The sequence below is a fragment of the Ananas comosus genome, linkage group 12 (assembly GCF_001540865.1).
Source record: "Ananas comosus cultivar F153 linkage group 12, ASM154086v1, whole genome shotgun sequence".
NCBI lineage: Eukaryota > Viridiplantae > Streptophyta > Magnoliopsida > Poales > Bromeliaceae > Ananas > Ananas comosus.
Genome location: NC_033632.1, coordinates 6,801,620 through 6,829,275, shown reverse-complemented (window position 1 = coordinate 6,829,275; position 27,656 = coordinate 6,801,620). Strand labels below are relative to the sequence as shown.

General features: G+C 40.0%; 2 protein-coding genes across 2 annotated transcripts; both read right to left on the bottom strand.

The window, feature by feature from the left end:
• Positions 11,264–26,267, bottom strand: LOC109718715 (magnesium transporter MRS2-F-like). Its single transcript, XM_020245095.1, has 6 exons — positions 25,640–26,267; positions 25,021–25,137; positions 21,573–21,701; positions 20,833–20,978; positions 12,359–12,509; positions 11,264–11,816 (listed from the first exon to the last, which is right to left on the bottom strand). The coding sequence occupies exons 1-6, from the start codon at positions 26,087–26,089 to the stop codon at positions 11,538–11,540; spliced, it is 1,272 nt and encodes a 423-aa protein (XP_020100684.1). The 5' UTR covers positions 26,090–26,267; the 3' UTR covers positions 11,264–11,537.
• LOC109718531 (DEAD-box ATP-dependent RNA helicase 35A-like) lies at positions 26,401–27,656 on the bottom strand. Its single transcript, XM_020244794.1, has 3 exons — positions 27,425–27,656; positions 26,671–27,190; positions 26,401–26,476 (listed from the first exon to the last, which is right to left on the bottom strand). Exons 1-3 carry the CDS (start codon positions 27,654–27,656, stop codon positions 26,401–26,403), a joined length of 828 nt encoding a protein of 275 aa, XP_020100383.1.

Sequence of the window (27,656 nt, the reverse complement as noted above, 5' to 3'; positions counted from 1 at the left end):
ATCTACGGCCACCCCTACAACGAGATCAGCAATAGGTATGTCATCAAATTCCTCCGATATCGGCCATCGCATCGAGAATCCGCAATCATAACGCCTCGCGATGCTCCGGGTATGCCTGAGTCTCCTCGCATAGTGGCTGGTCTAGATGATTGGGCGGGCTTGTGATGAAGACGCGGCATGACGTCGATGAATAGATGAATGTAAAGTGATCTCTAGAGACTGGCGGCGGAAAGCAATCCAAGTTCAATGGCCTAGTAGGAAATCTCTCAGGGGCGGCGGGTATATCACGCAACATCACTAGGAGATGGAGATCCAGCAGATGTCGGTGTCTGACGTGGTGATGACCATGTTCGATGCATGTCCAAAATCTCGACCTCTGATATCAGTGGCGACAGGTATAGTAGGAATGTACTCCAGTACGTATCAAGATCCATGCATACCGTCAATACCTCCATCACACGCATCGTAAGAAGGTCGATCAATGAACTAGGCTCCTATGCTATACTGTGTCTGTCGTATAGCGTCCACCTGACATTATAGATAATAACTCACCTTTGGCAATCTATAAATATACAAAATATTAAAAAACTAATAAATGGGCTGAGTGATCGTACCAAAGACTCTCTCGGTCTGACACGAGCTGGTAAGTCAATGGTGGACGCTGTACTGGACGAGAAATCCATCGTCTCGTGATCTGCCAGTACCACTCCATATAAATCGAGGTCGCCTGTACTGGATCATCACTGACAATCAGATGCTGGTCATAATAGCCTGTAATCGCTGTCCCATCTCTCGATGTGTGCAGCATGAAAGTGGCCCAATGCTCATCTGGCCGCCCTGAGATGTAAAGCGACGGATGGTCTCCACATGAATAGGTATATGCCTGCCAGGAGACCAAACTGCGAAGGACTCGATCGGCACGTGAAGCTCGACGATATGAAAACAAATCAGCGTGGTCGCGATCACCATACCTCACTGCCCTGTACACAGAATGCTGTAGCACCTCTAATACAGCATCTGTGTACGCCGCCATGTAATCTGTGAAAAAGCCAATAATAGTAAGCAGAATGCATTAATTACGGTTGAATATGAAATAATGGTTGCATTAATACGTACCTGTGTCTCTCCCTGCTGATCTAGCTCATTCTATTAGAACTCTATAATCGGTCGTCCTAACGTTGGCCCAAAACGTAAACCGCCGGCATTCGTCCACCTGATATTTGAAAAGTATGTAGTTGCAAATATATAGGAAGAAATGTAATATGTTATCATATTAATTATATATACCGGCAACCAAAGGGCAATCGCCATGCGCAATAGCTCCAACGCCAGTAGGTCGGCCGACATGAAGATGGTCCCATGCCCAAATCTATAAATAAATTACAATAATTAGACATGTTAAACTTAATAGGAGAAGTTTTATATAACAATTATTATATATTACCTGTACTTAATGTCGGAAACAAGCATTCGACCTTGTCCTTTAATGATGCCGTTCCAATGCGCGATAAGGTAGGCCAATGCTGCGACCCCAGGCTAAACCACCACATGCATCAAAATCCGCCAAAAGTGATAGCCACTTAGATGAACTCTATATCCGGTGGGGTTTGGAAACAGACTAAGCCAATCTGAATATAACATTATGCACGGCTGTGGCTGCAACTAATCCAGCCGGAGCATCCAAATGTATATGATGGAAGTGCTGGTATATCCAATCTAATCGAAACTGACCAGCTCGGATGCCATCCGGCACAACCCCTAAAAGCTCCTTGACAAAATCTCTATCCACGGATGCTGTGTATCCCCGTGACAGCGCGTCCATCGACACGAAGACCTGAAATAACCGCCACATCCTGAAGTGTAATCGTCATCTCACCGTGGCGGAAGTGGAAGTCTGGGTTCTCCGTCGCCATCTCTCGACCGAGCTCCCAATAGAGAACTGATCGAGCTGCCGACGCCTAAGTCGAGAAATGCCGTAGAATCCTGACTGTCGTAGCAAATCTAGCAACGCTGGATGATCCATATCCACATGGTTCAATTTGCGGCCATGCTCTACGAACTGAACGCCGCGATATCCTATAGTGACAAAAAATAGTTAGCACAACATTTATATGCATTAATAATAACATAATTTATAGAGAAATAATTCTTACTCTCACCTCAGTCGTGATAAATGAAGACCTATGTAGATGCTGCTCTGTCAGGACGGAATCATCAACTGGTCCCCTCCTCTAGAATTTGCCATATGCATTTTAAAGAATTTGTAATTAGTACATGCATCAAATAGCGCATTGAATATTGGAAAATATTGAAAGTTTAATAAATAATAGTAAGTTAGTAACAAGTCTACGTCGACGTCCTTGTTGTGCGCTCTCTGTTATTCTGTGGACAAGTATTTCTATAATACCTGCTGCTTACAAATGCTGCATTTTGTTACGTCGACCACTAGTTGCGTTCATTATATTACGAATACGTGTTGATCGTGGTCGACCTTTCTTCTTCTAACTGGAGGCGGTACAATTTGGTGGGCCCATAGGGTCGTGGCCGTAGCGCCTGTCTGGACTGGATGAAAAAGCGTGTGCGTATGTCTGGCAGATAACACTCTACAGTAATACTCAATGGGAACAAAGAATATGATAATCTATTCTTATGTGTGAATTACTGCAAACTGCTAAATATGCGAGCAAGGTATGCCCGTTAGCTTGAATTCTCCGCAATTACAATCGCTTCTGTTCCCATTAAGGTACATTGTAATCAGAATATCCTGTTTGAACTTCAAACATCAATAGTCCCAAATCGATATACAATGTGTCCCCGCGCCGTCACCAATTTCATCGATAATTCGACTTTGTATTTTTGGTGGCTACACGTGGCGTCATACTTTCACCATTTTCACGACGCTTTATAAAATAACTATTCTGTTTCATTCCAATCGTCGTCCTCATCCTGATTACCGTCATTATCAATGGTGCATCCTCCTGATGACCATCATTGAATGAGTTACATCGTCCTGATACGTCATTATTCATCTCCGTTCATCGACAAATATTATCAAGAACTTCAATTCCAATTTGTATAGGGTGTAGATAGCCTGCAATAGTTCCTGAATGTTTACTATATTAGGTAAAATTTCATTTACTATTAATTAATAATCCAAATTCTTTTATCCCCAATCGTAATTTTATTTAGGTGTAATGAAATATCCTGGGTTGTCACGTGACATCGAGGGTTGCGCAGTGACGTCGACGGTTGCGCAAGTGAGTCAGGGTTCGGCACGTGACGTCCAGGTTGCACACGTGACGTCGACGGTATGCGCACGTGACGTTGACGGTTTCGGCACGTGAACGTCAGAGGATTGCGCACGTGAAGTCGAGGGTTGCGCACGTGAGACTGACTCTGTCTGCAGTATTCATAATTATATGATATGAAGAAATTTATAATTAAAAAAATATTCACCCCAATCTTGAGGTATATTACTGACCTTTGTCACTTCTATGCCTTGTTCATTATCAAACTTCAACGGTCACCAATTAGTTCTCCGGAAATCCCATATCGATATCATTATGTAGCAGCTCTGTGTAATAACCTTGCGACTGATATTGTGTCTCTGAGGATATAATCTTTCTCTATGTATAGCGCACACATCCATTAATGTTCAAACAATCCAATTAATCCTCCAATGATTCATACCTACTATATCCTGAGCAATATATTCATTTGCTCCCGTAGGGCATCGAATTGTGTATTTAAGACAACATTCTTCTCTATTAAATTTACTAAGAATCATTCTCCTCTCAAAATTCGCATAGGTGTTATCTAAATAATCGCAATCAATTTCTTTCGACCACCGAAATATCGAGGACCATTCCCATCCATATCTACACTGTCCATCCCAATAACACTAAGAGACATCGACGGACTAGCCATTTTAATAACAGAAAAATAAATCAACAACATTTCTCCATGTTTCTCATCAGCGAAAACTAAAACTAAGTGAAATGATAACTAATGATAAGAAAATTTGCAACAAAGAAAATAAAGGGAGTGTTACTAGGGTAAATTGAATCTTTGAAAAAAAAGGTGAAGTCATAAAGTTGAACCTTTATAATTGATACATGTCCATTTCTTCCTCGAAAGGTCTATTTCTTGATTATTACTCTAAACACTAAAGGGAGAACCACTTCACAGGACACTAAATCCATTTATCAAAATATACCCTTTGAACTTCTGTTGTTATTCATATATACCATACTTGAGGATGTATTTAAATGAAATTGAAACTTTACAGGATAGATTCTGTACAAGAATTTTTGAGGGGTAAATATGAAATCAGAACATTTTGAAGTTAGCTAGGAAAATTACTCCTAAAAATTTATATTAAAACATATGCAAAGGAACTTTCGCTTTTTCTTTTTCTTTACTCATCAAAAAAATGCTAGAATAATATAATTCTGGAGCTTCTAGAAACTAAAAAAAGTGTCAAAGAATAAGGAAGAGAGAGATAACATGCTACAGAGTATTGACCATGACTTAAATTATAATGGACTAAGGAAGCAGTATTCTGATTAGGAATATTAGGCAGATACCTTATTTCATGCTCAACTAATCAAGATTTGTAAAAGAATAGATACATTGGCTTAAGTAACATGCCACACTATATTTTCACCAAAATCTACATAATCTCCATATACAAGAAACTGTAACAAGATACCACAATTAAACTAGGTTTGGGTTACTTTAAACTAGGTTAGGGTTTAAGGTTTGGGTTAGTTTACACTAGTTTAAACTAGGTTTAGGGTTTAGTTTAAACTAGTTTAAACTAGGTTAGGTTTAGGGTTATTACTAGTTAAACTAGTTTAGGGAGTTTAGGGTTTAGGTTTAATATTAGTTAAACTAGTTTAGGGTTTAGGTTTATACTAGCTAAACTAGTTTAGGGATTATAGGTTTATGGGTTTATACTAGTTGAACTTAGATTAAAACTAGGTTAAACTAGGTTAAACTAGGTTAACCAAATTAATCTGTCACGCCCCGGACCGGCGGGGCCCTCCGGTAGCGTGCCCAGACCCGCCATACATGTGCAACATATAAGGCGTCACACAACAATAATCGGAAATAAGCAAAAGATAGAACAAATAAAAGAAGTGAACATTAATCTAGCAAACTAATGATATCGAGCGAGATATATGTTCATAACATAACTACACAAAATAACAGGAGTAAGCGAGACAATAAAGGAGTCAAAGTAAGTACAATAACTGTTCTCTAGTACAAAAATGGTGACTCTAGTACACTAGTAACACCTCAACTCTCGACTCAAATAAATAAGACATGACGAAGGATAGACCACTAGCACACTCGTCCTATCGAAGGAAGCTAGCTCGTAAGTAAACTCCCGTCGCCGCGCTCCTGGCCTTTATCCTGCTATGGAAGCTCCTGAAAAATATCGATGAAAAGGGCGTGAGAACTATTAATTATAGTTCCCAGTTGGAATACTCGACCTCAAGCTCATGCACCGCACTAAGGCCCCAAAAGAAAAGGATAAGCTACAATAATAATAGTCATGAATGACTGAGATATGAAAGCTAATTAAAATGCTAAATTACCAAACTCAGTATAAACGATTAAGGTGATGTACATCTATGATTATCAAAATAGTAAATCATTAACCTTTATGAATACATTATGCATCGTATCTGTCTTGAGCAACCAAGTATGCTTTATGCCAAAAGAGACTATCAAGTATACTAATGCTCGACCTCTATGCAAAAGCATTATAAATGTCATTCAACTAACTAGACTATTAGATATGATTAACCACCTCTCTCACCCCGTGGCGATTTTCATTTACTAAGACCTTACCAAAGGTAGTCCAGCAGTGTCGCCTGCTAAAGTGCCATTGGTATTACCCAACATCCCTACTCTGATTGTCTGTCCCTCGACTACCGGAGCGTAGTCTTCTCAATAACGCTACGATCGAACCATAGGTCGGTAGGCTAACTCCGGACAGTGCCGGCTTGTAGGGGCGCCCTAACAGCTATATGCGAATTGAGCACAAATGCAAGCAGAGCGTAGTACAAGATCTCAATATCACATCTCATGTCTCTAACATGGTTATAGTCCCTAGCAGACCGAAGATCTAACTTTAAGTACAATTTGAAGTTTCAAACTTTCTACGCTTAGTGCCCCTTGATGACACGTTAAGCGCAAATTTGATGTTCAGATGTTATATCCCAAATCTCTCAATGGCCTATACCATAGGTTCTTCACATGGGGTCCCGAGCTCAATGCCGGCTTGAATGACATTAGCTCTCTAGATCACATACTTCTAAATGCAAATCTTGTCAAATTCCATTGTTTCAATAAAACTTAAGGTTATAAATGCATGAGTCAAATACTCATTACCATATAAAGGACCATGAACCACGATTATATAGAAATGCTAAATGCACTATAGGGCCTAAAAGCTATCTCTTTACTAAAAAGAGGTCCAAATTTAATCATATATACACATAGCGCCTCTATTAAGATTCTAAAAATCATAATAATTACGCATAATAAACAAGAATGTGCATGCTTTTTCATTTAAGCATCTATATTAAGACAGAATTAGAATTTCTCATTGTGTGGCTAGCGTCAACATCCCACCGAACCGTCGGCGATCAGGAGCCTCGTTCGCGAACAATAGTGTTCCGAGTCTCAAAATGCCGCTAAAAGTAATTGAGCGACAGATTACGGCTTACGATCGACTATAAGATCAGAATTACAAATTGAGCAAAAGGCTTAAAACTCAACCTAATGTGTGGAAAATTCTCCTCAAGCTCAAAAGAGCTCAAATCCCTATCCATTTACAAGTCCAAGGAAGCGTTATAATCAACAATTTAGGTCAAAGCCGCTAGATCAAAAATTCCCAAAAATAATCATAAAACCTTCCATCTAGGGTTGTCATCTTCAATGGAAATCTCTAAATTCAAATCTAGAGAAAAGATCTAATCACTTACCTCTAGAGCTTCAACCAAACTCAAAGTCTCACAACTCAAAGATCATCCCTCAACCAAGCAATAAACAAGCAATCCAATGGTGAAAAGCCTCAAACACCCCAAAAAAGGAGCAAAAAAGAGGCTTTTAATCTCTCATAATTTAAATAAAACCAAAGAAATCAAAGGGGGAGGGGAGGCTTCCCTTACCTCTTCTCTTGCTGTCCAAGCTTCAGGAAGAAGTCCCAAGGGCGTGGGGGATAAATATAGAGAGCCACAATTTGCGTAAAACCCCTGCAGTTCAAAACTGGCTCAGATTCTGCCAAAGTGTACCGGTACGGAGAAGAGTATCGGTTATACATCCTTACAAAATGCAAACCCGAGGCTCGGGGTTTTGAAAATTTTCGGCATACAAGTGTCCCGTTACACACCATACAAGGGTGTACCCGTACAAAAAGTTAACGGTACAGCCACTCGACCTGTCACGAGTTACACTTTCGCTGTAGAATGCCAATCCGAGGGGCCTAAGTCCAAATACTTTGGTGACCTTAGCTACATAAAATACATACAATTATCTCGATGCAAGCTATAGAGTCCGGACACTGTCAACGCGCAGCCAAAAGTCTGAAAAAATCAGGGCACCTGTCCAAAACATCGACACCTCGCATTTGCAAATCGTCCAAGTGCCAGTCACAATATTTACCACGTCCGTTATGTGGCAATGGCTTTGCGAAGCTTTCCACACCTCACTCGATTGATGGCGAAGGGGATAGATTTATTTGGACGTAGAGGATTGCATAGAGACTTGATGAGTTGAGACAGAGTGTTGACATCCGGCTCCTATCTTGCCCCTCCCTCTGGATGGGGCGAAGGATTTGTAGATTACATGATGCATGCCACAGTGGCATGGTTGTAGTGTGATGCAGCATGGTAGGGTAATCTTAATGCTCTCGACGAAGTTAAAGGTATGAGAGAATTACCCTACGCATCGACTAAGGACTTTGCCGCAGTATCTTTGACTTTCTGAAGTAAAGTGTGCATGCATTACTTTGTACGTCGAGCAGCTTGGACGGGTTTACTGATCATAAAAACGTCTCAAGATATCTGTTCACACCAAAAGAGTTGCATCTCAGGCAGGCCAGGTGATTGGAGTGCCTGACAGGACTATGATATTTAGTATCGTTCTATCCCGGCAGAGGCGAATGTGTGCAGATGCGTTGAGCAGGAAGGCAGTGTAGATTGTGAGCATGTTGATCACTCCAAGGATGTTACTCGAGGAGCTGCGGCGGCTTAAGGCTTAGAGTAAGTCCCTGGATTAGCTAGGAGACTGATGTTACTATGATCTTGTAGCACTCTAGTTGGAATAGGAATTTAGAGAAACACAGAGTCGAGAGACCCGACACTTGTACGAGGATTCGAGAGCAGCTTCAGAGGGACAGGTCGCGAGGACTTTGCGGTGACAGTTAGGGTTATTGCCGGTACATGGAACGCGATTGTGTGTACCTTATTGGATTGCTGGAGATCGGAGGAGGACATTTGAAGAGGGCTCACTTGATTCCCTTATACGGTTCACCCGTGGAACCAAGATGTATAAGGATTTAAAGGACTCAATTTTGGTGGAATGGAATGAGAAGGGACAATTGAGCACAGAGTGGCCCAACAGATGATCTGACTTGTCAACAGCGTAAGAGGCCGACGCATCAAAGTACCTGCTGAAGCAAAGTTTAAGAGTCGGCTAGATGCCCGAATGTGGAAATGGAGCAGATCATCGATGTTGGCTTTGTCGTCGACTTGCGAGAGCAATATGGTGGTTTTGATGTGATTTAGGTGACTAGTGGACAGACAAAAAATGACAGTCTGCTTCACTTATCTCTCTCTTTTGTGGACGTGGCCGTGCACGAGGACGTGGCCGAGGACGTCGAGGGAGAGGACGATCGAGAGGCTGATTGTATATTTTTGATTTAGATAACTTAAACTTTGTATAATATTATATAATACTTAATTTAGTGCATATTTGTATATTTCTCGGAGTTTTTTTTGATATTTTTATATTGTTGATTGTATCTTGTTATTCCACTCGTGATCTTGTGTTTCTTGTTGAAAAATTTGTTATCGTGAAAAAACTTGCGTCAAAGTTGTTGAAATTTTCTTTAAAATCAAGCTTAAAACAGCAGCTGCTGCTGTTTGCACTAAAGACGGTGAACCATTCACCGTCTTTAATGCAAATACACAAAACCGGAGGAAAAACGGCTAAGTCCTGGCATTGGTTTACGCCTAGATAAGACAGTAGACGATTCACCGGCTTTGTTAAGGCGGTGAACGAGTCACCGTCTTATCTGTGTTTTAGCCCCTCTCTCGAGGACTTGGCGAAATTAGGCTGGGTGGAGTTCTACACTGAAGGCGGTAAACTTGCTCAGATAAGGCGAAAAACCATTGACCGTCTTAACTAAGACGGTGAACGATTCACCGTCTTATCTATGCTACCCCGCTGTCGGGCGGATTTGCTGCCTAGATAAGGCGGTAAACGACTTACCATCTTTCTTAAAGAGGTAAACGAGTCACCATCTTCTCCGCGGCGAATTGCTGAGAAGGCGGTAATACGCGGGGAATTGCTGAGAAGGGGGTGGAGGTTCCACGCCTAGAGAAGACGGTGAACTACTTACCGTCTTCAAGATTCAGTAAAGACGGTGGACAAGTCACCGTCTTATTTGGGCGGGGGCAACACTGCGAATGCGGCGAATGGTGTACACCTAGATAAGGCGGTGAACGATTCACTGCCTTTGTTAAGACGGTAAACGAGTCACCGTCTTCTCGTCGAATTGCTGCGAAGGCGCTGATACGTGGGGAATTGCTGAGAAGGCGGTGAAGGGTCCACGCCTAGAGAAGACGGTTAACGATTTACCGATTTACTATCTTCAAGAGACGGTGAACGAGTCACCGTCTTTATGAGAAATGCTGAGGTGGCGGCTGAGGTGGCGAGAGGAGGGTTAGTTTCACAAATAAAATTTTCAGAGGGTTATTTTGCCAATTACAAAATTTCAGAGGGTTATTTTCGAAAAAAGTCCGCACTAAACAGGGGTCGTCAAATTCCTACCAATCAATCCAGCGTCGTCTCTGTCAGAGCATCAACTATGGGCAAAGCAGAAGTCTCAGGAAGAGAAAAGAAAAGAAAGGAAAAGAGATTGAAAGAATTAGGGTTGAAAAAGATATTATAGCTGAGGAAGATGACGATAGATGCCAACTACAAATCAATTGAGAAAGGTGATGCGAGCACAACTTCGATCAATAGAATGAGGGTTTGAAGGTGGGAATCGATGTCGTGGTCGAAGGCTAAAAAGCGTAGTCGAGAAAATCGTATATGTTGAGGATGAGGGCGACGGCTAGGGCACATGGTGAAACCCCTTGTCGATCACGTGAGAGCAGACAGCATCCTCAGGATGATCGACTAGCCCTTGGGGGGTTCACTAAGGATCGGACCCACTAGGGGTGTGATTCCTCCAAACAGGAACAACAGCATTTTTTCTTTTTTTAAGATGTATGGCCTTAACAATCTTAATGGGCCGTATTTTCGCAGGTTCGAACTCATTAAAGAAAACGAGCCACTAAGCTTCACTTTGTTTCTTGCTCAAATGGCATTGAAATCCCGCAAATAGATACTCGAATAGAAGAGAAATAAAAGAAGAATAAAATAAATGGACTCACTCCCTACAGACACTCCATTCGGCACGAAATCACGAAAGAAAACACAAGAGAACACGTCTCAATAAAGTAGAGTTTTTATAATACTAATGCATGCCTTGTACATAGGGTCAAGGCTATATTTATAGTATCCTACTAACAAACTTAAAACAACTCGACAAAACATCCTTATCTAGAAGATCAATATTCCGATAAATCTAAAAAAAAATCTAAAATAGAAAATAACAACTAAAATATCTAGACCTATACAGAACCATGTAAAACCGGCTCAAATTCAAGGCACACCTAATGTCTTGAGTCACGATGCGATCAGTTCAGCAGGCTAGATTTTTGGTTTGCAGCGACTGTGGCACAGATAAGTCCGAAATCGGGCTGGCTGCACATCAGATTATCTCTTAAACTTACCTACCATCTTGCAGTGTGATTCCTTGGTACATCAGCTGTTCAAAATATGCACCATCTGATAGGAGTTGTGCATATAAACTAACAAATAACAGTTATTCACAGAAAATAACCCCAGTAATGGTATTCGCAAGATACTAGGTTATTTCAGGGAGTAATTTATGTTACGTGCAAGAATAGGGACCCAATTGCCCTTTGTCAAACGTTGAGACTCTGGAAATGCTATATTAAAATTTACAGTACTGTAATAGGATGTTTCTGATACACCAATAACATCATGTAGAGCACCTAGTACATGATCAGATGCGGACCAACAATAGATTGCTAGCTATCCAATCCTTAATCCAAATAATAACAGCTAAGTTTTACATCTTAACTCCAAACTAATTGTACATGGCATATCTTACTTCCAGCCTTCAAGTTGTTCTTACGATACAGTTCGTTACTACAATCAAAGCTTTATCACTGGAGCAGGCCACTCTTTTTGTACCAAATATGGACTATAATATATAGAATAATGCCGACTACAGTAAGACCTATCACTGTTTCCCAGAACTTTATATAGGGAGAATTGTAGAGTGGGATGTGAACGTTTATACTGAGAAAGCCAGTGACTATAATACCGGTGGTGGCGACTAATGTCGCAGTGGTGAGCACGATGCCCATCTGTAGCAACTGGTTCTGCTTGTCATCGAGCATGATGTTGATGTAGTCCTCAGTGTCATCAACGTACTCTCTCAGCTTCAAAGAAAAATTTAATAAGTACTAAGAATCACTAAAATGAAAGGACAATAAAGTTAAATTTGGCGAAATAGAAATCCTATTTCAATCAATCTAATTCAATAGTTTTGCGGATTTAGATGGAAGTTCTAATAACTACAGACAAAATAACTGGCGGGTTTAGTTCAGAGCTGAATGCTCTAGTAAATCCACCAGTGTTCTTATATTTGTAATTGACTCTGATAGGTGTGTTCCCCATAGTTCTATTAGTTTATCCATTTAACTACTTTCCAACAAATATGGAGGAAAACTGAACAAACTTGTTATGGCCAAAATGGGTCTATTAAACCTGAAACTTCAAACATTGACAAACAGTTGCTGCAGATAACTAACGCAGAGAACTTTTGCAATTCTTTTAAAGTTGGTTGCAAATTCTCATTTGGGAGTAAGGCGTACTAAAATATTGAAATCAAAACAAGGATTCAAATGCAGCAAGAATTCAGGTACTAGCTGATAAAATGTTTTCCAGAAAGGAAGTACGTAAAGATGTGAAGGACATTTACGGTAGATAGCTTGTTTAAGATCCCATCTGTCTGCACAAAATAAGCCTCTAACAACATTTCGAGCTCATGGATGTTAGGCTTAAAGCCACTTAAGCTTTCATTATCACCATCAGTCCAATCTTTGTCATCATCATCATGTTCATCTTCATCCCTACATAAAGAGTAAGTTTAATGAGAAAATGCAAACACAAAAGTGAAAAATAGACATTTTCATGATATTATTTGTACATCACACGAGTAACAGAGAAGTTGACAAGAAATATTCATCCAACAAAAAACAAAGGGTCAAGTTTGGAACAGAATAATCTCCTCAACACTCTGTTGGGGTTGGCTTGAACGAAGCTTGTGTATCTCCACAGTGGAGGTTAATTCAGCTCCCTTGTTGCCACTTGCAAATCTAAGGACCCACTTGGATGGGCTCTAATATGGGGTATGGTCTAACTATACCATGGGATAGCTTTATTTTACTATATGGTTGTTTAGATGGACTAAAAGCAGGTCCGCAAACCACGGTGTAGTAAAACTACTAAGATAAAAAATATAGTTTTTGACCACTCGACTCCATCTGGAAAAAACTTAAAACTCCATTTTGTGAGAAGTGAGGCTCTCTCTTCCTTTTATTCCTAAAAAGTGAAAAAAAAAAAAAAAAAAAAGATCCCCTTTCCATAGATCTTCCTCTCACCGAAGCAAAAAAATAGTGATGAATCCTCCAGTGAGACGACAGACAGCGGCAACCACACACCCCTCCATCTATTTTCTTCCTCTCTCCCCAAGCAAAAAATGACGATGAATCCTCTGGCGAAGACGACAGAGCATCCCACCCCCCCCCCCCCAACCCCCAAACCTTGCAGAGCCCTTGTGATGGCCAGCAGTAAGCAAAAAATAATGATGTATACTCCGGCGAAGACATCAACGACTTATAGAACATGTGTCATCATGGATATTATTGTAATAATAACATTTATCAACAGAAGAATGTGTTATAAAATATTAAAGCTATATAATAAAATGGCAAAAACATCACTAAAAGTGATAAAACTACATATAAATCAGATGGTACCACTTCTGCCACAGAAGACATCAGAATTCAAGAAATGTTGATGATCATACAGAGGGATATGAAAACGTTTTTATCACTTAAACCAAATACAAACACATTAGTACATTTTGCTTAAAATATAAGAGATTCCATACAAAGCACAAGTTTCTTAGGATTATCATCTTGAACAGTGATGTCGTTGCGCTGTACGAGGCTCAATTTATGCAAAGATAGTGAGTAACTTGTGCAGCACTCTGAAGAAATTTTGCAACATTGTGCAGTATCTGTGTTTGGGCAATAACTTGTGTAATGAAGTTCAGAATTTGTGCAGAGTCTGTGCAAACCTCGCACAACTGCGTCACAGCACACCCATATGCTTGATATACTGTCATTGTTAAATTTTCTTTAGTCTCTGAGAATTCTGTGTAATCAACTTTAAAAGCTATCATTTTCTGGTCATTTTCTGGTGGAAGTGGATTATGCATGTCTAGGATCTGTTGTATGGCGCCTCTTAGGTCATCTTGAGCCTTGTGCCCTTTTGGGGAGCTTTGGGGTAGCAAGTTAAAATCATATGTACTACCCTATCCCGATTAATTTAAATTTATTGTTTGGGCAATCACTAGTTTCGGGAACTAATTATTTATGCGAGTTTTGAACTCGAGATGACATTTCATGTGTGAAATTCAGCCCTAGTCTAACCGAACTAGACCTGTAATCAGTTGGTCATACTCCTGTGAAAGGAAAGTCTTGGAGAATGGCTAATATTAAGGGCTTATTGACTCCTATAATCAACAGCCTAATTCTCTCCAGATTATATCTCCATTAATTATGCTTTTGTACCTTATTTGATATTTTTTACTATACATTCTTTATTCTCTATTGTTATATAAACACATGTACACGATATTAATAAAAGTGCACAGAGAGAGAGAGCTCTGTTTTCTCATTTGTATTTCCTTTACAATATTATCAACTCCAGGCGTGCGGCTAAATTTTGGGGTTGATCGGACTTGTTGGCAAGTCTAAATAAGGGATTTTGCATGTCTACATACGTGAATTATTTGGAATTTCTGGCATGACATTTTAGGTTGGAGATCGCGTTTTCTTGAAAGTTTCACCATCGAAGAGGGCGAAGAGATTTGGCATGCATGGAAAACTAAGGCCCCGATACATTGGACCTTTGGAATTGTTGGACCGAGTTGGGCGTATGGTGGACCAGGTTGCTTCGCCGCCCAATCTTTGCAGGAGTTCATAATGTATTTCATATATCAGCACTTCGGAAGTATATTTTTGATCCCTCTCACATCATTGATTTTGCTCCACCAGAGTTACATGAAGATTTGAGCAAAGAAGAACCGGTTCGCATTTTTGCTCAAGAGGAAAAGAAACTTCGGAACCGAGCGGTTCTGTATGTAAGTGTTGTGAAGCAACCATGAGGAGCATAAGTCAACTTGGAAGTTGGAGAGTACGATACAGGAGCACTACCCTTTTCTTCTTGAGACCCCAGAATAATGTACAAAGTTAGAGTTTCGCAGATGAAACTCTTTATAGGAGGGGAGGATGTAATATACAGGTCACTGGACTTGGGCAAATTGGCAAGATCTCAGTATGAAATAGTATTGATGCTATTTAGAGGGTTCTGGAGGCTCTCTAAATGAGTTGGTTCAATTTTGGAGCAAAACATATGCGAAAACGAAGTTTGGAAGCAAGTTCTGCTGAAACTGCAATTTTTGTGGATTTCCAAATGCCTGAAAGTGTTTGCAAGCGCCCGAAAATGATGTGCAAAGTGGGATTTCAGTCCTTTCGGACGCCCGGATTGTCCTATGAGTGCCCTAAACTTTTGGATGGAGTATCGGACGCCCGGAAGTGATTTCAAACGCTCAACCCGATAGCTCAAGTTATTGTTCACGTTAATTATAATTTCTTGGGTTTGAGGGGTTCAAGTAGAATTCTTCCAACTCTATAAATTCCTCCTCAACCCCAACTGCCTCTTCCATTCTCTTTCACCTGAGAACCCTAGCTCTTCCTCTCTCTTTCTCCATCTTCTTCATCTCTCTCTCTCTCTTTTTCTATTATTTTCACTAAATTTTAGCTTCTAGTTCCTCCTGATAGCATCTAAGCCCTTCAAGGTGACATTTTGAGCAGAGGAACAAGGAGGAGAGCTCTTGGAGGATCAGCCCTAGTGCTTCAACACCAGAATTGTGGAGTTAAGGCATCTTGGAGGTATGGTCTGGCGCTTTGGTGTACGTTTTGGAAGTTTTGGATGGTTTTTTTTAGAAGTATGTTTTGGGAGAATTTCGGAGATAATAGTTATGTTAGGGTTTCATCCAAGGATTTAAGTACCGTGGCATGGGGTCGTGCTGGAAACTTGCCGGCACGGTGCGTGCCGAGCCGTGCCGATGCATGCCGGTCAAAAAAATTCTTGCGTGCCGACACATAATAGTATGAAATATTTATTTTCATTAGCAACAAAATATTCTAACTATTTATTATATCTTTTTATCACATCTTTTGAACTTTATTGAGAAAATTGCTTGCTAATTTAAAGAATAAAGAATTTTGAGCTGTGCCATCGGCACAGGATCTGTATCGTGCCGGTATCTTATTGGCACGGTACGGCACGGTGAATACGACCCATGCCGACGGGCACTTAAAACCCTAGTTTCATAATGGATGAGATTTGATATGTAGGAAATCTTTATCTAGGGTTGCTTTGGGGACTACAAAAGCTTGGTTGGGCGTATGACAAGATTTGGGCATCGTTTTGGTTGGTGGTAGTGGTAGTATCCGAAAGTGGTGAACTATGTCTCCTTATTCATGCTTCTAGCTGCTGCTTTTTTTTTTCTTGTTCTAAGAGCAGGAGCATCAATGGTTAACATATTAGCGCTCTCACATAACTATATTTATGAGCACGTAGTAGAGTTTCGATGCATTGAGTAGTTGTTCATATGAGAAATCTAATGTTTATTATCTCTTATGTCTTATGGTTACAATATTTTTTGAGTAGAATACTATATCATGGATCATATAGACTTAATATGTTAAAAAGAGAATTATGAGATCTTGTTGGTCATGACATGCAACTATAGCCTACAAGAGCCAAAATAAACTCAACTACTTATTTACTCGTGTTGGGGTCGCGCACCCATGAGCTGGCCCTTCGGACGTGTACATGCGGCTATACGATTGTTCGAGCCGCCCAAAGTTAAGAGCCTTAGTGGGTTCATATGCTATTGTCCAATGTCCTACTAGGCATTTTTGGCTTGACCAGACTATGAGTCGATCGTTGAGAATTGGATGACATGGTGCTTGTTATCAGTTATCACGCTTGATGCATATTGAAATGAATGAAGTTACCATTTTCAATTCTAAATTGTATAGAGACATAATAGTAGCATAGTAGTTGATAGCTTATTGTACTTGTCACTTTACTGTTCTTATGCTATTGATGCCTCGAGTAGAGCTAGTGGCGTAGATCGCCCCTCTTGCCGAACGTACACACTAGGAACTATTTTCTATAGTTCTCACACCCTACGTTATTCTTTCAAAGCAATCGACTTCCGAAGGTGAGAGTGGTAAAAGGGTTGCAAGCTAGATAGCACTCTCCTGTCCTAGACGAGCTCTACTGGAGTGACCTTTTTGTAGAGAGAGCCTACATGTTGTACATAGAGTGAGAAAGTAAATATTATTTTGGGTTGGTTGTATGGTTGTGATTATAATAGCACATCTATGTTTTGGTATTGATACCATCAACTCATATGTTTTTCCTATATGTCCATGTTTATATGAGATTAATGTGTTGGTTGTGTTACGCTTAATATGCGGGGATATCCCTGTGCATATGGCAGGTCTGTTAGCGTACCTGGGGAAGCTTCCGCTGTATCTGACTAAAGCAATCAATGGTGGTTCCATAAGTAGTAAGCCAGTCCATCCCAAGGATAACATCAAATTCTTTCATGTCGATAACGACAAGGTCGGTTGGCAACACATAGCTCTCGACCTCCACTAGACAAAATCTACACACAACATACCCTAACGCCTCCCGCAAGCAAGTCAACCCATATTTTAAAGCAATTCTACCTGATATGAAGGAATGCGTGGCGTCATAATCAAATAGTGTATATACATAAACTGGTGAAACTTAATATACTTATCAGTACGTCCGCACCTCCTAACCTATCCTATTGCATCATCGCATAGGCCCGGGCCTGGCTTGACTGACTCGACCCCACAACCACAGCCAAAGGACATAAGGTGCGAGCTTTGATCGGATAGAAAAGGAAGATGGGATCTGGACAGATCTGGCTAGACCAAGTCTACAGTGGAGCACATGTATGCTTGCTTATTTTAGTCTATGTTGGGTTTAAAACTATTGTTCCGATTTTTTATGCAATTAATGAACATATTAGAGCGTTCTAACCTATGAAGCACAAATACTTCAAATTTCAAGGCGCACTCGTGTCGGACATGTATCGAATACCGATACGCGCTCAATACGCCCCCGATACATGTCCGATACAGCAATAAAGTATTCGGCATTTTAAAAAATAAAAAAAAAATATCGAATGCAGCTAAGATACGGGAGGAATATGGGGGAATACGAGGGAGATACAACCGAGTTCTTTTTTGGTCTAAAATGATCAGAGGTCAAAATTTTTTGAAAAGCCCATATTCAAACCCATCGGAAATAAGAAAAAAAGTGAGCAAAATGTCAATCTCTCTTTAATTTGTCATTTCTTCTATCTTTTTGCTCTTGAATGGTTGAAGGCGCTCTCTCTTGTTCTATTTTCACACAGTACTAAGCTATGATTCAGTCCTTTAACACTTCTCTTTCACTTTCTTTCATCTAATTTGTCAATCTAGCACTAATCAACAAAGGCCATAGAGAATGATATTTTTCTTCTTTTATTAAATTGTTAGTATATTTTATTTTATTACTATTTTATATAATAGAACATAATAAAACCGACAAATATGTTGAATGGCTAATTATCTAGTTTGTATGACTAAATATCTATTGGTATCATTTGATCAAGTTGGATGATAGTTGTTTGATACTTTTTGAATATTATTTTATTGATTATGTTTTTTTATGAATAGGTGTAGAATAATTACACAAGTTTATGTATATCAAAATATATTCCTTAATGTAATTCAAATATCCTGATTGTCCTCAATATACATAAATATATTTAAAATAATATTTTATTCAAGTATACCCCGCGTATCATATCCTAGAAGTTTTAGGAATGGTCGTATCACCGTATCTGTGTCGTGTCTTATCCATATCCTCGTATCCGTATTTGTGCAACATAGGTTTTAACTCTGCTATGCAAGCTAAAACTGACCGAAAAAGCCTCCGGCGCATGCTATGGGTGTTGGACCGGATGTAGCGAAAATTGAATGCTATTAATGGCTTAAAAGTTCAACTAAGGACCAATCTATAAATAGCAGTTTGGTTCTAGGGCCAAATTAGTAAAAAAGAGGTACAACTTTTTAAGGCAAAATCGCGTGAATTAGGCGCTGTTGGACTCGTTTTGAAAATCTGGATGATGCCATGGAGTCCGATTATCCAGATTTGTAGTATATTTTCACAGAATTTTTAAAAAAAAGTAAAGGGGTTTCTCGAAAAGCAATTTTATTTGGATCTTCTCATCATTTTAGGTGCTAAAACAGCTAAGAAACCACAACCTTGGGACGTGAAGGATTTTTGGGCGTAACAAAGGCAAGTAAATAGCTACTTTCCTGTAAACTCATTGTTAGTATACCCAAGTGGGTTTATATTTGTTAATTAGCTGTTGTGACTTGTTTTTCCTTAAAGTTTATCTTTTTTTTTTTTTTTTTTTANTTTTGTCGACTGTTGCGGTCGGATACCTTGGAGGAGAGGGACTTATTTTGTGCAGTTTCGGAGAAGGAACGATGCGAAATTGTAGCTTTCATGGTTAAAGCCACCGAATGGAGAAGACCCAGATCATAAATTGGTGCAGTTTAAATTAAAATCCGTCATATAATCTTTAAAAAGTAAATTTATTGCTAAGCGTTGCGCTTATTTTTGTTGTCTACTGTTTCATGTACCTAGTGTCGAGATCACAAGGCCGCTATGCACCTGCTATGCTTGTCCGTGTAAGATGATCAGCGGGCGAAGACTAGTTAGATAGATTTATTTTTTATAAAAACTTAGTTGATTTTTTTATTTTGTGTTGGATTAAATCAAACGATTTATTTGTTCTTATTTATTTTGCTTGGACTTTTAGTATTTCCTATTCAGTTTTCAGTTTTATTTTAAATTGATAACTTATTTTTTATAAGTCCTTAATGAAGAATGTGGCTTTGGCTCTATTAAGGCCTTCCATTTTCGGAGATTCTTCATTCGGATTCGTGGCTGGTTGTTGCAATTCTGATCTGAGCAGTCGGGTTTGAGGCATGACATCATATATCCAACAATTTTGCATGAAGCCGAACAATTTATGTTTTAGACTTTTCATTTTAACTTAGAGTTCTTTATGTATCTTGCTCCTATCTCCCTTAGGGCCCCGTTTGGTTGGGGAATAAAGTGGGGATAACGAAAGTTATCCCCACTATTCTACCAAACGGGATGTTTTTAGGCCGAAATATTTTATCCCGGTCAAATCTTGCTATTCTTAGTTATTCCGGAATAACTTGGGATAGACTATTCCACCCTTTTGGTGGAATAGTGCTATTCTAAGATTTAATTCCAAGCTTTATTAAAATTAGAAATTACATTAAAACTAAATTATATAGACATAATATCTTATATATTACAATAAATTATTTTTATTAAAAATTATTAATTATCCTATATTAATACATATTATTTATATTTAAATCTATAATATATTATTATAATAAATTATTTTTATAACAAATTATTTTTATTAAATTATATTTTATATCAAATTTAACCATCACTTTTTTCCACTATCATCTATTATTCCATAAAATTAACCAAATGCAATTTCAGTTATTCTTGAAACTAGCAGCATTACAAACCAAACATAATTTTACTTTTATTCCCGACTATCCCGGAATAGTAAGCTATTCCAGGGATAAAAAAAAATTATCCCAATGTTTGTTATCCCGGGGCCCTAGAATCCTAATAAGAGAAGAGTGTTGTTCAGTCATCACATTAGTGAATTCCACAGGGTGGTGAGTTTGCTTTTGCATCCAAGTACCTATTCAGCCATGCTTGTGCTAACTCTGCTTGCTCTCTCATCTTCCAGTGTCAAATAGGAGCAAGCAAACAACTAGTAAGTCATGCCTTTGTGACCAACAACTTAAGGAGGTTGCCAAAAATGGAACACCAACAGACTACAATCATGTTGAAATAATATCAAGCTAAACTTATTAAAGAAAGAGTTCACATTATTGACTTTGTTGTATAACATAATTACGGAAATCAATTGATATAATGTACCTTTCTTCACAAAGTTTGATTGGGTCCTTATCCAAGTCAAATCTTGATGACAACCCACCAGCTTCTCGATGAAGAAGCTTCTCTGTTAAGTACATTGCAGCCATGTGTATGTCATCATCCAATAAATGTTCAACGTCATCCCGTACCTATTTAACATTGCAAAGACGAAAACAAGAAAAAAAATAACTCCAGAGGAAAAGTATAAAAAACAAGATATTTATAGTCTCTTATTGGAAACCACAAGAAAGAAATTAAGAGAAACAACACATTGGTTTAGATAAAAGACATAATTGAATAGTGATCAACATTCTATTGGCTTTTTTGGTCCGAAATAACGAAAAACTACAGCTCCCAGCACCACAAGATTTCGAGGGAAGCTTCCAAAAATTAACAGTGTAGATGTCTGGTTGCATTCATGAACATTCAAGGGCTGCAAGTACATTCAACCATATGTTACAAATAAGGAAAGCAAAATCAATATGGAATAAGCTCAATAATAACAAGCAAATGAATATAGTAGAAAACTTTACTCATCCTCGAACAAGATTACTAACAAAAGCTGTCAAGCATATCAGATAACATTCCAACTACTTAAAACATCTAAAAAGCAGCAATCTTGTTCGACAAGCTCCTATATCGTTGAATTCAAACAGCCACTGAAATGCTTCATGTTAAATTGATACACCAAAATTAGTTAGACATTACAAGAATTCTAAACCAATATTTCTGCACGTAATTACCTTTTGGACACGTCCTGTTATTGCCACTAAACGGCTCTTCAATTGCCTTACATTTTCAAGATTAAGTGTGCTGACTTTAGTAGTCAACTCATCTAAAGCAGGATATGCTTCTTTCTCCAGCGCAGAAGTCTGAAAAAGAAGAATGTCATGTTGTGCTAAAAAATTTATTAATAGAGCATCCCATGCAAAAGTTTGATCAAGTTTGTATAATATTCTCCAAGTTTATTCACATCCACAGCTAAATAATACAGAAACAAAGTTCTCAAATTCCATAACGCAGGTAGTCGATCTAGCTTGCAAATAAATTGCCTTCTCTCTTTTGCTTTTCTCACAAATACAGGATGCCATCATATATATATATAATGTATGTGCACAAAAAAATACAGACTAAACAATAAAAATATTATAAAATAAAAACACAAATAAGAATTTATGCAAAAGACTAAAATTCGGAGATATTGTCAGATCTGATAGAACTAACTTACATCATATTTGTTCTAGTGGCGACGCAGAATAAAACCAAAACTAACTTACATCATATTTGTTCTAGTGGTGACGCAGAATAAAACCATGCAGGGGACAGGATCGGTTCAATACCAACTAAATATCAGTCCAGCATAAGCACGCTTCTAAGAGTTAGTATAGCAGTATGACTGCTATAAGTACCGAACTTGCCCGAAGCTCGGAAATAAACTGGCAAGACGCTTTAGAATACCATAGTTTACCTACTGACAAGCAAAAAACACCTCCATACTGATAAGCATGTAACACCTCCAAACCATAGTTAAGAAGAATCAAAATCTCAATATTTAAACCACTCATTTTGGGCTTCTAAAGTGCCAATATGAGAACACACTGTTGAATCACACACTTAGGGCAAAACCCCTAATTTCGACTCTCTGAACTTTGACAGAAGGTCTACAAACTTCTCAAAACAATCGCCCAACTTAAGACGAAGTCAATAGCTCTTAAAAGCAACATAAATGAACTCAAATCAAACTTTAAAAACTCTCATTTAGAGCACCAAGCAGGGATCCAAAATTACTTACTTGTGTCTTTGAGCTAGCAAAATCCTCACTTAGTGTTAGGGGTGTAAACGGGCCGAATAATATCCAACAGTATCTGCGATCGTATTCGATTTCCATTCACATCCGAAAAGCAAATATTCGGATCCGGTTGGATACGGATGCGGATATGATCTCAAGGAGTTCAGAATACTCAGATATCTAAAAAAAAAAGGATATGTATCCGGATATCCGAATTATAATATATGTTATTAATTAAAATATTGTCGAGAAAAAAAAAATGATATTGGAGTGTAGCTCATATGGTGGAGTGCTTGCTTTGCATGTGAGAGGTGTGGGGTTTGATTCCCTGCGCCACCCACATATTTTTTAAATTTAATAACTAATATTTAATTTAGAAATATATTTAATTTTAAATTTAGATTAAATTCGAATAGCAAATTTAAATTTGAAATATGGATTCAAAATTTAAATTTGAGCTTTTTAAATTTTAATTTTAATATACGCTTGATATTTGAATTTAGATATATAATTTATATTTTTTGCTTTGAACTTGAATATGAATTGTAAATTCATACTTAAATTTAAATTTTGGGTTCAAATTGTCTATCCAAGTTTGGATTCAAAATTTGACTATGACTTTAGATAGTAAACTTTAATTTATTTAAAACTAAATTTTTAAATTAAATTTGAACATGTTAAATTGTGAATTCAACATATCATTTTCAATTCAAATTTCAATTGAAATTTAAATCAAAATATATATTTAACTTGTGAATCAAAATTTGCATGAGAGATTTGAATATAAATCATGAATTCAAATTCGATCGATAACCGAATTCGAAAAAATGTCCAATCGTATCCAAAACCATTTTTAGTGGATATGTTAACGAAAATTTAGCATCTAACACATATTCGCATCCGAATTCGTATCTGGCAAAAAAATATCGATGTGGTTATGGTTTCGTCAAATTTCGACTGTATGCAATACGTTTTCACCCCTACTTAGTAATGATTCTCCTCCACAAATCTCCTTCTAAATCTCTTTGATTGAAGGAGAAAACATTTTTCTCACTGGTCTAAGAGAGCAAAAGAGAGAGGGTTGGTTTGAGGGAGAAAGGAGAAGAGAAGGTTCTATTGCGGAAATTCCGATTTTTTTCCTTCTCTTTATAGCCAGCTCATTTGATGGCCCTTTTGGGCCTCTTGCATGGCGTTCAACGGGCTACATGGGCTCAGGCCCCATGATTGTGTAGAGCCTAGCCATGACAAAAGTCTCTGGTAGTAAAATTTTCAAAATGCCCTTCAGAGAACCCAAGATCCGGAATTAGCTTGCAGTTGTTATAGCCGCCTAGACTGCACTACCACCTTTTAGTAAAATTGTGATTCGATGTCAGATTTGTGCGATTCAAGAGGCATTAGAAAGTTAACTCATCAAGCTTTCCAGTAAAAGAAAGTTTGTTGAGCGCATGCACAATGAGTTGAGGTACTATTTGATGTACCCATTTCATTAAACATTTTTTATTGAATCAAAACTTTCTAAAATTAATCTTAGCTAATTCTAAATGCATTTTAAGGATAAAATGCCTTTTAAATAATTTTAAGTCAGTTTTAGCAGCTCGAGAACTGCACATGCTCTATGTGGTGAGTCGACCACCTGAAAAATGCATTCCGCTTTATAGAGCATTGCTAACAAGCAATGTACTGTAGTAATTAGCAATAAAGCTGAATACCGAGCCATGGCTTCCACTGCTACAACCTGGCTTATATCTAGCAATAAAGTTGAATACCAAGCCATGGCTCCTACTACTACAAACTTGGCTTGGTTATCTTCTATATTACAGGATCTTAGTATCATTGCTAGACAAACTGGTTATTTTGTTTCATGATACTACGAGCGCAATCACACTAAATTGAAACTGACTATCACTTTGTCTGTGACAAGTTGCTATGGGGAATTTGATGGCGTGGTTTGTCTACTCTTCACAAATGTTACTATTTAATTAAGCCACTTACTAAAAGTAATTTCTTATTATTGCACACCAAAATTGGCATATGATATCGATAAAAGAATATTATTAATCATTTAGGAAAGATCATTAAAAAAAAATGAAATGCAATTGATTATCTTCAAATTACACGATTGCAAGTAAGGGAACACATTATATATTGTCAAAGAACTAATTTGTAAATATGATCAACCTATCCAGGAAACACAATTAAGGTTGATCAAGTCCAATCCATTCAAAGAATGAAAACCCATCAAAAATTTATGCAACACTCTGTTATTGTATTATTTCGAATTCTTTCTTATCTAGTATGTAACACCAATTGTAAAGATCTTGTATAATTTGTTTATTGAATACAAACCATTGTGAGGAGCCATTCAAAAAATTTCCACTTATGAACGAAGAGTGAACAAGTACCTCCCACTCAAGGCTCTTGCATGCAGATTCAAGACAAACTTCGAGTGCTCTGAATTCAAAAGGTAAGACCTTCGTACTTCCACTTCTTGGCAGATCCATCATGAGCTTTGGGCTTCCCTGTTTAAAGTTATTAGGTTAGATCAAAGCTTTTAACATCCCAAAATCTTCTCAGGAAAACATTTAATTGCTCTCAAGAGAAGACTATTATTGGAATAGGAAAGACAACTAGCTGCCCAGCTATAGCCTCCTTAGCTTCATATTTCTAACGACAAGCAAATTTCAGAGCTGCTAACTCAAGTATAGTAATATATAGTAGCAGTAAAATTGCATACCAATTATCTATGATACCTGAAATTTGAAAGTAATAAAAATCCAGTCTAATAAGAATTACATTACAATTAAGCATGTAGAGTTATAACCAATTAACGGCCTGCTTGGCCTAGCTATGTGGCACTGCGGTGGTAGCTGGAAACTACAAACCTAGTGCTTTTCACCAGCGCAGTTCCCGTTGGCCCCACCAAGCAGAACGCTCCGAGGCACAAAAAGGTAACACACCCTCTTCACAAGCAAAAGGACACCGAGATAAGAGAACAAGCCACCATTAAGGCATTAACCATACCTGCTCCGGCGAGCGCTCGGAAAGCGTTAACCGCGCCCTTAGATCCTGAACCAAGGGCTCGATCAACGGATCCATGGCGTTCGATATGAGCACCTCGGAGGAGGTGATGATGGCCTTGACGTGCTCGAGGTTGATGACAATCGCCCTCTCCCTCCCCAAAATCGTCGAAGGGTACGAAAGCAAAGGATCCAAAACCCTAAGATCCCGCGGCTGCAGCCCCGTGCGCCGCATGATCGGCTGCTTCCCCACCTCCTCGTGTTGCGACCTCCCGTCCGCCTTCACCACCAGCCACTCCCTCACCGCCGCCGTCGCCGCCGCGGCGCCCTTCCGCCTCGCCGGAGTCAGCTGCGGCGGCGGCCCCGCCACTGCAGCCGCCACCTTCGACGCCCGCGGCCCCCTGATGGTGGTGGTGGTGGCGGCGGTGGTAGGGTTTCCGCCAGGCGATCTCATCGATCCGGAGATGATCGCCTCTTCGTCTTCGTAGGGTTCGTCGTCCTCGTCGTCGTCGTAGAGTGGGGCTGTTAGGGTTTCGGCGCATTTTAGAGGGGAGGCGAGCTCGAGGATCTTCGGTCATGGTGGAAGCGCTACGCGGGGGAGGGAGAGACTGGTGAAGCGGCGGAGAAACACCACACCGCTGTATTTGTTTATATTTATTTTAAACACTGGTGCTCATCCCCCGCCACGGATCCGCTCACACAAGCTAAGGTTACCTCCCTCTAATCCTAGGCCCTGTTCCAAACCTCCCAAAATGTAGTGTATAGTCAAACCGGGTTTTTTTTTATAGAAGGGTTATTTGGATACACGTCCCTCCAAACATGATGAATTGCAAAAATATCACTGCAATACGAAAATTCCATAAATTGTCTCTACAAAAGTCCTAATTTATGCAAATATGTCCCTCTGGTTAAAATTCGTTAATGAACTGTTTATTTTTTAACAGTTTTCTTGTGAAATGACTTTTTTGCTCTCACAAATATATCCCTCCAAAAGTATTTCCTCTTTCTCTCCCTCTTCGGGCCGCCGGAACGGACGGCGGCGGCGGCGCCGGAGAGGGTTCGCCACCGATGCAGAGGAGGGGGCGGGTCTCCGGGAAGCCGTGGTCCCTGAGCGGGGCGAGGAACTGCTCGACGACCTCGAAGGACTGGCGGGCGAGCTCGCAGGAGAGATAGACAACAAGGCCGAAAGGGCCCTCACCAGGGACAACGGGCATGATGAGCTCCTCCTCGAGGGCGGCCATGATGAGGGGGAGGACAAAGACAAGGGTCTTGCCGAAGCTGGTGAAGGCGATGCCGATCATGTCGCGGCCGGAGAGGACGACGGGGAGCCCCTGGACCTGGATAGGGGTGGGGCGGACGATGCCCTTCTCGCGAAGCTTGCGGAGGACAGGGTCGGGGAGGCGCATGTCGCGGAATAAGGGGATGGGCGGGGGGACGTCGTCGCGATACGACGAGATGTGCCAGCAACGGCGGAGATCGGCGGCGCGCGCGGGGGCATGCAGCAGAGGCGGGCAGGGCTTCCAACCGCGTGGGAGAGGGTCGGAGTAGGTGATGCCTTGCAGCTCGCACACGACATGAGCGACTTGCGGTCCTAGAGGTGCTCGATCATCTCTCGCTCCGGAGCACCAGTTGTTCCGCGGGGCTGATCTCGGGGCCTCGCGCTTCAGCTGAGCCAATGGGAGGAGGCTCGCGTTCGAGGACAAGAGGGATGAGCCGCGGCGTCGGGGACGAGGGACGGGGACGGGGACGAACGGGGCTCGACGTCACAACGGGGCGCTGGGCAGCCGACGGAGGGCGGAAGTAGGGAAGCGGGGCGAAGCGGGGCGGATTGAGGGAATCTGTGCTCTATGGTGGAGGAAGAGGAGCTTCTGGGCCTCGAGGGCGCGACGCTTGTGCACGGGCACGTACTCCTCGTAGTCGTCGTCGTCGCCGCCGTCATCATGTCCGGCGCCAGCGAGGAAGGAGATACGGCGGCGGTGGCGGGATACTTTTGCCTTGGCAGCTACCTCTCTCTCCCACAT

Excerpts from the sequence above, each read along its gene's own strand:
- LOC109718531 (XM_020244794.1), bottom strand. The coding sequence starts at position 27,656 with ATGTGGGAGAGAGAGGTAGCTGCCAAGGCAAAAGTATCCCGCCACCGC. Across the intron at positions 27,191-27,424 it reads CTTCCCTACTTCCGCCCTCC|GCATCACCTACTCCGACCCT; the intron begins GTCGGCTGCCCA and ends GCGAGCTGCAAG. Across the intron at positions 26,477-26,670 it reads TCTCCGGCGCCGCCGCCGCC|TGATATTTTTGCAATTCATC; the intron begins GTCCGTTCCGGC and ends TTCGTATTGCAG.
- LOC109718715 (XM_020245095.1), bottom strand. The coding sequence starts at position 26,089 with ATGAGATCGCCTGGCGGAAACCCTACCACCGCCGCCACCACCACCACC. Across the intron at positions 21,702-25,020 it reads GCAAGAGCCTTGAGTGGGAG|ACTTCTGCGCTGGAGAAAGA; the intron begins GTACTTGTTCAC and ends CTTCTTTTTCAG. Across the intron at positions 12,510-20,832 it reads ATCAAACTTTGTGAAGAAAG|GGATGAAGATGAACATGATG; the intron begins GTACATTATATC and ends CTCTTTATGTAG.